Source organism: Etheostoma cragini, chromosome 4 (assembly GCF_013103735.1).
Source record: "Etheostoma cragini isolate CJK2018 chromosome 4, CSU_Ecrag_1.0, whole genome shotgun sequence".
NCBI lineage: Eukaryota > Metazoa > Chordata > Actinopteri > Perciformes > Percidae > Etheostoma > Etheostoma cragini.
In genome coordinates, this window is record NC_048410.1 from 9,229,179 (window position 1) to 9,239,734 (window position 10,556).

Sequence of the window (10,556 nt, forward strand, 5' to 3'; positions counted from 1 at the left end):
GTGAGACTTTCTATATCAAATTGATTTAAAGACAAAAAAAGTAATTGTAGACCATACAGGTCTGAACCACTCCAGGTATCAAAAACATATTGGTTATCTAAAAAAAAGGTTTGGAAAATAGTTGGCATAACATTAAAGTATTTTATAACATCAGCCCAATTAGTGCATGAAATATTTTACAATTCTCTCTCACACCCCCACAGAAATATTAAGCAGCGGTTTTAAGGGAAGTGGGACAACAATAACCATACTACGCTCTGAAGGACTATGTGGGTGTTGTTGTGAGATTAATTTACTACTCTCATGAACCCCACACTTGAAAAGAAGTTATCAGGGTCATTAAGGACCCCAACAACAGGTCCAGGCCTTGGAAGAAGCAGACCATGTAATGAAACCAGCATGAGCTACATTTACAGCCTTTCAGTTCTTACTGCTTATCCAGATGTTTTAAACAGAATGTAGCTTCCAAGTCGATTTGAATACAACAACAATGTCCTGGAGGAGATGCTAAATTTTATTGAGTTTTTAATTTTGTCGCACTGTTATTGGCACATTTGGTGAACAGAGCTGTCCTTTGTTATTCCAGATATAAGACAGATTGATTGTGATCCTTCACCTCTGTAAAACAGTGAACTTTGTCAGACCACAAACTTTAAAATTTACACAGACTTTGTGATCTTAGGTGATAAACAAAAACAGCTAGTTGGATGCACCTTATAGTGTGCTTTCCTCAGTTAAAATGCATCCATATGTCCAAATAGCATAAAAGCAGATGAGATCATGTCTACCAAAACTAAAAAATAGAGACCTTTTTAATCAAAGACATCTTCTTCGCCTTCATCTTACATCATCATAGGCATCCTTACACAAAGTCAGAAGCATCCATTTAAATAAAAATTGCACATTTGACCACATCATACGTAATTATCCTGTTGACTCACGGTATTCTAAATCAATTGCATGTCTGATGTCTCTCTGGTCTTAATTTGACTGTGGTGGAACTGTGGTTCTGGGAGCCTTTCAAATGATTATAGAGACCGTCACTGACTGGATGTGCATAAAGTTATTAATAGATTAGTCTAACATGAACACATTAACCTTAATGAAGACCAAACCAACAAAGATATGTTCTTCTTGGAGTGCAGGTAGCCACATTTGTTTTCTAAAAGAAACTTTGGATTACTGGCATTGTACCTCAGGCTGAGCTTAGAGAGAAACATGGTGTTCTCGTTCATGTAGTTACCAGATTGGGAGAGTTCCTCATGTGGTAATTCTCTCACATGTCGTAAACATCTGTTTTATTATGAACTTCCGTGTTGGCAGATAGAAATTATAAGACACAAAGTGTTCTAGGAAATAAGGGAAACAATTCCATGCAGCCAAAAGAGCGACGGTTTCACAACGTAATGCATTCAGTGGCTTCCCAGCATGGCCCATCCTTCATTCTCTAAAACTATAACTGGCAGTTTTTGGCTTCATGTCAAGAATCTCCATGCTCAAGTCTGTTTAATCTCAGTGTGGAATGCAGATGCAGGGTTGAGTGATGACCAGTGTAAATAAATGTGCTTACGTAACGTTTCTGATGATAAAACATTCCTAGATTGACTAAGACTGAAAATCAACAATGAAAGAAATCCTAAGGTTACATAAATGTATCATACAGGAATTCAACATGTTTTTGACACAGGAGTGAATTTTAAATAATTCATTATATATGTAGCACTACTATATTCCCATAATATAAACTGTAAGTAACTCAACAAAAATGTAAATGTAAAATGTTAGATTTTTACCTAATGTGAAGACTTTAAATATATACAACTGGCCTCATTTAAATCCCGCTGCTAGCCCCAGCTCCATAACTCACTTGTAGGGTCGGGCATTGAAGCGTTTCTCCCCAGGGAAGCCGTACATGCCACAGATGACCCTGCTGTTCTTTTCTGTCCACTCTTCATTGCAGATCTGTCTCCACTTTCCTCCATCTTTCACCTCCAAAAAGCCCTCAGTGATGGGAATCCTTTTCCTCTGAGAGTAAGTGGCCCTGAGCCTCACATCCTCCACCTGCACCGTTAAACCCTGAGAAACAACAGAGGAAATGTTTCAACAATGCATGCCACATAACATCATTTTCACATTTTAAATTACAAACCATAGATCCCTTTATGTAGACTTCATTTCATCTGGAGACAGCTGTGCTGAACATAGACTATATGTATTTCATTCAATCAAATATTCCATATACCTTTAAAAGATTAGACGACTTTTATTGTCATTCATAACTATACCAGCATAAGTCAACCACTGACCAAAGACCTGAAAACAGCTACATATTAATGATTAAACCTTCAATGCATTTTTCTTTTCTTTTTTTTTTTTACTTTCCCCACTTTGTCTTTCGGATTTTTTGCCATGCTAGCTCTATGATTCTACAGATGTCAATGTCGGTTTGTCAATCCCCTTTGTTTCAGATTGAAATATCTTAACTACAGAAAAGACATGAAATTGTCCCTTATTAACACAGTTCAACCCCTTCTGTCTCACATGCACAATAAAAAAGAACCTTTTTCCCCCCATGCTAAACATGTCAGATTCTAAAGGAGGGTGGATGGGAGTGTGATTGAGAGCAGTTTTATTTTCTTCATAGATTACTTTAAACATCTTTGTCTATGTAGTTTAATCTCCGCGAAGAGAGATAAAAAAAAACAAAAAACCATTAAATCAGACGGAAATTCTGTGCAATAACAGGGTGGGCTGGGTTGTTCGTGTTATCCTCCCTGCCTCATGTGTGATCATGTGATCTCCTTGATGGGAACTTTTGACAATGTCAAATGAAACCAAGAAACCTTTAAGTTTCATAGTGTCATTGCTAAAAGAAAAAGTGTCATTATCTCAATAATCTCAAATAAACTGTCTAAATGTAAAGACAAGAATGTTATTTAGAGGATATAGTTAGTTCTATCTAAACGCCGGACTTCACATGTGCGGGTTTACTTGACATGTAAGTACAATGAGGCCTATGAGTCATAAAGGAAGAATTTTTTGTGAGGGAATGCAAAAGTGTATCAGAAAATAAAGAAATGCCACTGTGGCATTTTAGGGATTTCTGAGTTTGCACATATGCTTGAAACTGAAACTGTCAAACTGAAAAATGTAAAGAGGAAATCTTTGTTTAAACTTGTTAAGTGTTGCCTGAGAGGCCTTTGCAGTTGGGATGAATGTCTGGAATTTTTGCACCCTCTTTCTTCTGAGTTGAGATGTAAGGGCCTGTGGGCAGTTGGTGTTAGGGCTGTAATACTTACTGGTGTAACGGTAAACCACGATAAAAGTGTTGACGATAACAATTACCGTTTTCATTTAATATATCATTATTATCACGGTGCGGAAACCGTGTGTTTAATCCTTCCCAGCTTCATCCGAGTCTCTTGAAGTTGCCGCGCAGGCGCATTGCGTAGACTACAACGTGTATGTCTTGAAGTTGGAATCATGGCGAAAGGAGGAGATGACTGCGCTTATTAAATTTATCAGCTCTCTAAGAGGACTAAGTCTGAAACCTGGGCATATTTTGATTATTATAAGAATGCCGAAGGACAGTTGATTCAAGATAGTCATCCTGTCCGCAGAACATGTTGGAAAAAAGTTGCTGCTAAAGGCATTGAACACAATTTTAAAATACCACGATAATAACAAGTCTGTGATAATTTTGTTCACATAACTGTGAGGTTAAATTTTCATACTGTTACATCCCTAGTTGGTGGGCAACAGTATTTTTGTTTTCCCAAATAAAAAAACTGATTTTCACATATGATATGAATTATATCCTTTTCATTATTCCCACCGTAGCAGTGAGCCCAGAACCTAAAAATAACCAGTAGGGCACAAAAGAAGAAACACTAGTCTTTACCCTTAGAGTAAGTGTTGAGGAAATCTAGCCAAATATCTGTTAATAGACGGCTCACTTAGCATCTTGGATTTATTGGATGATCAGAAAACAGAGAGCACTGATAGAAGTAAAGAACAAAAGCAAACATAAAACATTATACATCAAATTCTAACTGTAAATCAAGATTTTAAAGAGAGGCTAAAGACAGAAGCTGTTGATGGAGTTCAGGTTGAAAGAGTGCCTGCGGGTGGTCCACAGTCTACTATAAAAGGTAGAAGTCCTCTTGAAGACCCCTAAATCAGGATGGAATGGTAACCTTTGAACTCCAGGGAATTATGAGAAAACAACTATCTAGCCATTGTTCATTTTAAGCCAAGTTCTGCAGTTTGTTAGCTGGGTGTGAGGTTGCACTGTGGGTGCAAACACTCTGAGCTGCTCAGTGGTATGAAAAAGCTGATCTCAGTACTTTTGTAATGGTCCGCTCAAAAATAATAAAAAAATAAAAAGATAATGGCATGTCTCCCAGAAATATTAAACGTTTGCCCACAGGGTGGTTTTCTGATATGGCGTCAGCCTGGGGGAATGTTCAAGGCTCTAAACACTGAAGAGTGCAATGCAGGAGGAGACATAACTAAGTCTGACTGTTTCTACGGTGACCCTGGTTCTCCTACTGACCGCAGTGGTTAGAGTTGGTAAGAACCACTCTTTCATGAAGCGATTCCTTTTGGCCAGAGCATGACTCAGTGTTTTCCGTCTATGTCTGGCAGGATGGGAAGGTGAGGAAACGTGATTATGATCAGGGATCTGCTATTCTGAGATAATGGAGAGATTATTCATTATGGAATAAAAACCTTAATGTAATAGAAAAAAAGAAAATAAAGAAAAACATCTAAGCAATATATTAATAAATGGCTAAACTGAAGTTCACCTGATACAGAACATGGTGTGAAACAGAAAAGGTGAGTAATCAAAGTGACGCCAGGTGTGAGGACAAAAAAAAAACAGAGAGGATAGGGGGTATGAGGTGAGTATGAAATGGGGCACTGAGATAGGTTTAGCCTGTGTTGCATTTGGCACAGAGAGAGGAAACTGGCCGTCTGAACGTGTGAGACTAAAGGGAAGAGGACAGATATCCACAGCTAGGATCAGTCCAGGCATTTCCCCCCAAACCCAGACCATCAGACATAAACTCAGCATAATCCTGTTGGGCCGAAGCCCAAATCCACACACTGGTCACTTTTTGAGCAGTTTTAGTGGAAAAACGCAGCACAAAGAACATGGACCCATGGTGATATCTTTTTCACATTCTAGTGAAAATGTCATAATATCAATTTGTAAATATGGAGTTAAGAGTTTTTAGATTTTCGAGATAACGAAATCTGCCTAATAATAATTAATAATAATAATAATTAATAGAACCATTCAAGTTCACTATCAACACATAGTATCTTCTTTGTTAATCCGTACAAAAACCAAAGAGTAAAAATTCCACATGTTGGCAAGGTATACCTGTTTCCTCCAAACTTTGACCATTTTGGTAACCAAATCAGTCTAGATCTGTGATGAAGAAAGGTGAAATGAGAGCAAGCTTGTCATTCTGCAGGTCATACTGAGGTTAATTCTCAACTGGACATTTCTATAAAGTTACTTTCTCTTGCAGTCACTCTGTGACTGACTCACTGCACTGTAGTGATTCATTAATTACATGGCCTTTTTCCAAAAGTACTCTTTTCCTTCTTTATGTGAAACAAATCATAAATGGCCAATATATCCAATATAAGTTTGTAAATGTTTAGAAGTGTTTAGCTGAACTTGACAGCATGATTCCTGGCCTTGTTTGTGAATGGCAAGTTACAAAAAAGAAAGAAAACTACTTTGTTTAGCTCTATTTATTACCAGTCTCTGAAGTGAGCTTTGACCATTACTGAACTCTTTCCAAAAGGAGAGTAGACTATTTTGTGTCTGGGTCCCCCTCAGTATGTAATGTGTGAACATGAGACTGTGGTCTAGCCAGTGTCTGACTAATGCTTCCACTACTGTGCATTTCTTCCGCTTTATTCAGCTATCCAGCCCTGCTGCACGTTTATCTACACGTGCCTCCAGACAGCCACCCAACTACCCCCGCCACACTCTACAAAACATGGCAAGTATGAATGATGATCACGCCACAGTTTAGATGAAAAGCAGGAGAACAGCGAGGCCCCAAGTTGCCTGACTGACTTGACTGAGAAGGAGTGTTTGTGTGTGTGTGTGTGTGTGTGTGTGTGTGTGTGTGTGTGTGTGTGTGTATGTGTGTGTGTGTGTGTGTCTGTGTGTGTGTGTGTGTGTTTGGCTGTGTGCTTTGCATGTGGAATATCTATCAGTGAGTGCACTGCTCCCATCATGACAACACAAAGGAAAAGATTCATTACTATAGGTAGAGTAAACGGCTAATCTCAAACTGGCCCTATTTTCATTCCAATGTCCATGCTAAACTAAGCTAACAGTTACCTGGGTACAGCTTTATGTGTCGCTAGACATGAGAATGGTTTCAATCTATTCATCCAACTATCAGCAACAAAGAAAATGACTGCCAAAAAATCAAACTATTCTTTTAAGTTTAGATGCTTTGTATTGAAATGCTGAAAACATCCATGTAAAACAAATTCTTATCTGGAGAATTAATTTAGGCCACTCAAATCAAAACATTTATCTCAGATTTCAGTAGCTTAAATTGTATAATATCTAAAACTTTAGTCTTGATGCATATGTGCACATACAATAATAAATATTTACTAAGTCTAAAATTCTAATCCTGAAGTGCAGGTGTCAGAAATAAAAGTTTGAACTGTTGGCACCCTGCAGCCCAAAGGACAACTAAGGCTCCAGTGTGATCCAGCTGTTGAACATGTGGTGGATATTACTGCCACTCTATCCATAGGAGAGAAATTCAGTGCATACATCTACCTTTTCTCCCCTCGATCCCTCTCCTCCTCAAAAGCCTTTTGCATACATTATATTGGAGGCAAATCCAACTTTGACTCGGATTTCCTTTTGTTATATAGCAGCGAATGTGAGGAATTGGAATTCATGCAAGCGGACACCGTCGCGCATGATGGAGAAGAGCAACCTTTGCCCTGTTTAGACGTGAAACTCAAAGGCTTTTTAACCACTGCATTCTGTTAGTACAACTGGCTTCTGACGTCTTAGTGTTGATTCTGGATGTAAGTGTTTAGTTGGAGTGAACTCACTACGTGGTGGTCAACTGCAGCTGTATTTGGTGCTAATTTTTTTCTCTCTTCCCTTCAGGCAGAAGAGGAACTCATCTAGACGTGTAATCTGTTTATAAGAATGTTTGAGGTTCTGCAAGCAGGAGTATGTGATTTATCCATCTAAAAAAAATTCTTTTCTTTACTTGCATTGGCTTGTGAACAATCAAAAAGGTACGAATAAGAGTGCAACAAAGCACAACACAAATCTCTCTTTTGCAGGGGACAATGTATTGCCCAACGCTAGCAATGCCAACATTTTGGAAAACACAAAGTAAATAACATCCTGGAATAACTCTTTTAAAACCATGAACCTATGATTTTGCTTTAAATGACACATCACCCTCTCTCATAAACATCTAACGTACACAGACTGAAATTTGAGGCATCTTCTCATGGAGATGACGTATTTATCACTGATCCTGTGGACAATGATTTACACGTGCAGTCTGCCATTCACACGTGAACCACAAGCGAACATGGCAGAGTTGGTTGAAAAGTCCCCACTAACAGATGATAAACTAAGCCCCCTGCCACCTAAGTATTTCCTTCTGGTGACAAATGTAATAATGTAAATAACCCCCCACCCCCCATTGGCTGAAGACCAAACAAACACATGCACAAATAAAGCAACTGTGATTAGACAAACAAATGAAAAAAGTGGTGTTGCAATGGTGTGGGCCATGAGATGATGGATGTTAAAAATAATTACCATTATTCATGACAATGATTCAGTCAGCCAGGAATGCATGTTCTGTTGTTGTGTTATGAGTGTTGCATAACTATCTGAGAAAGTTTGTAATGTTAAGACCAATAGCTTTCGTCTTCAGAGAACAGATCAGTAGCAGACTGACATCAGTTGGTAATGTCAGACGTTAAATGGTGACTGACAATAGCTTTAGCTATCTGAGACAGACACTTTAGACACTTCACATTAGTTTTTAGGTAAACTTGATTATTAACCTGATATTTTCTAATTGCTAAAGCTTTAATGGTATTTCTGCTTGTAAAGTGGCATGTCTTCCATGGCAACTCGTGCAAGTGGAGCTGCTGTTTTCATAAATGACAGACTGATGTTTTCAGTAGACTATTATTTGTGGTCAAAGCTGAACTTGCCAAAGTGAGCATATGGTCTAATCTCCACATATTCCCATAAACTGTAAATAGTGTCACAATGTATCTCTTACAAAACAAAATAAATGCAGATGGAAGCAACTTCGTGACCTGTAGATTTACCCTGATATACAGTGTAGTACTGAAAAACATCTTCATACTTACTAGAAAAAAATTGCTGGTAATCCAAATTCTGTAACTCAAATTTAAAATCTTTACTTAAATCATGTCGACACAAACTGACACATCACTGACACTACAAGTTAAGAAGGTATAAAGCCCTGGCCTCTATATTTAAAATATTTAAAGATTCATCATCTTGAAAGTCAAAAAGCATTCATGTAAAAGCAAAAATACTAATCGCCCCACCCTTATAGCAGTGACCTCTACTTAGACTGTAGTGCCCGCTTGGTTAGGGTGTTAACTTTCCAAATAGAGCACAGAATGTCAATTCATGCTGTGAATAAACAGATTGAAGGAACAGTGCTGGCCATTGCTGACGTCAGCTCAAGCATGGTTAAAGGGGTGTAGCTATACCTTTCCCCATTCCTCTTTCCTGTGACTTGAAAGGCTCTGGCCAGACCATGGAAATATTTACAGGGTGGGGGACTAAACTGCAGTAACACCACAGAGACCCTAAATACACAAGACAAATAGGGAACAAGAGGGTGCTGCTTACATACCTGAATTGTACAATAAAAACATTGTGAATAAGGTTCAGTTTGGGATTAAAGATTTCAATTTTTCCTCTCTTCTATTCCTCCATTTCCGTGACTTAATTAGGCATGAGAAAGATACACAGGAATTTCAGATGTTCTGTTGCCTTTACTGAATCCAGTAAAAATCACTGACAGTTATGGCTGTTGTAGAGAGTCTGGTAGTAGCCAAATCTCCCACCCGACTTCTAGTATGAACAAAAACAAAACACTCTAGTATGAATGCAGTCATGAAGTGTTAAAGCATTGACTGTGTTCTAAGCTGCCAAAGACATGTTGCTTCATTTTATCAGTCTGGCCTTAACAGGGAAACCGTCTGTGGAAGTATCTTTTAATAACATGTTCTCAGACAAGGTGAAATAATATCTCTATCCTCTTCTCTCCCTCCCTTTCTCCCATCACATCAACAAATCTACGCTAACTTTCCATCCGGTACAGAGGCGTTCTCTGCAGCCAGACAGGATGGTCTTCCCCCTCTCTGAGTCATTTCCAAAATATCCAAGGCTGCAGAGTGGGGGTCCGGTGTGGGCGGGGTTAGTGTAATGGGAGCCTGGCAAAGCTATTAGTGCAAATGGTGGAGTGAACAGCTCAACATTATACGCTGACTTGCAGATTACTTCACTGGTTTTATGTCATGGCATGTATGACTAAGTACACAGAAACACTTTTGTCCAGAAAAACTGATTTAGTACCCATATGGCCATTATTTTTGATAACTAGTTGTATCCATTTAATCATACAAAAGGAAAAATACTGGAGTCAGTTGCAACAGCTGTTCTTGAGTTCTTACCCTTGTTATAATATAAGTGATTACTAAGTGGAGTTTGTGTGTCACTAAATTTACACGGGTTGCACACATGCAAGTTTGTACACGGAGATGAATTGTTAAAGAACATTTACCCCTACAAACTTCCAGCTGTAACTGTTGATTAGCTAGCTAGCTAGCATAACTGACAAAAGTAACGTTAGCTTGCTACTATGTTAACTGAGAGTGACGAGTAAAAGAGGTCATGGGATATGATCTATAGATCTGACCTGACACTTGATTAAAATGATGTTTAGTAATAACAAGAACACTTCAAGAAAACTGCACTACACTACAGTAACTTCATGCTTTTATGATTGTTATGTTTCCTAGCAACCAATTTACACTTTACCATAGTGTTTACCAGCTAAAAAAAATCTCAAATTTTAATGGTGGAATTTCATTTAGTACACCATTATTTCATAGATTTACAAAACAGTCAATGTTGGCTGTTGTGTCAAGCAGTATTTAGTTTGAACAGTTCATATAGACATTTCTATTTACTGGAAATATCCTGAATGTGTGCAGGTTTATTTGTGAGGGTGTTGCTCCATGGGAACCTACCTGATCGTTGTTGGCCAGGTTCTGGAGGAACTTGAAGCCTGGAATGCGCTTTTGGGTGCACACCACTCCGACATCTTCTGAATGTTTGCAGTCCGACACTCCAAAGCCGTTGGAGTGACACTGGGCCAGGCTCTTCTCTCCACCAGCACAGTGCAGATTGTCTAACCAGATACGGCCTGAGAGGCAAAGATTTAAGCATATATATATATATATATATATATATATATATA

General features: G+C 38.4%; 1 protein-coding gene across 1 annotated transcript in view; it reads right to left on the reverse strand.

The window, feature by feature from the left end:
• loxl2a (lysyl oxidase-like 2a) overlaps positions 1-10,556 on the reverse strand; it is a 27,097-nt gene that overhangs the window by 12,316 nt on the left and 4,225 nt on the right. Inside the window, exons 3-4 of the mRNA XM_034869877.1 lie at positions 10,327-10,502; positions 1,868-2,076 (exon numbers count right to left, since the gene is read on the reverse strand). Coding sequence (XP_034725768.1) covers positions 1,868-2,076; positions 10,327-10,502 — 385 coding nt within the window. The remainder of the gene's footprint in view (positions 1-1,867; positions 2,077-10,326; positions 10,503-10,556) is intronic.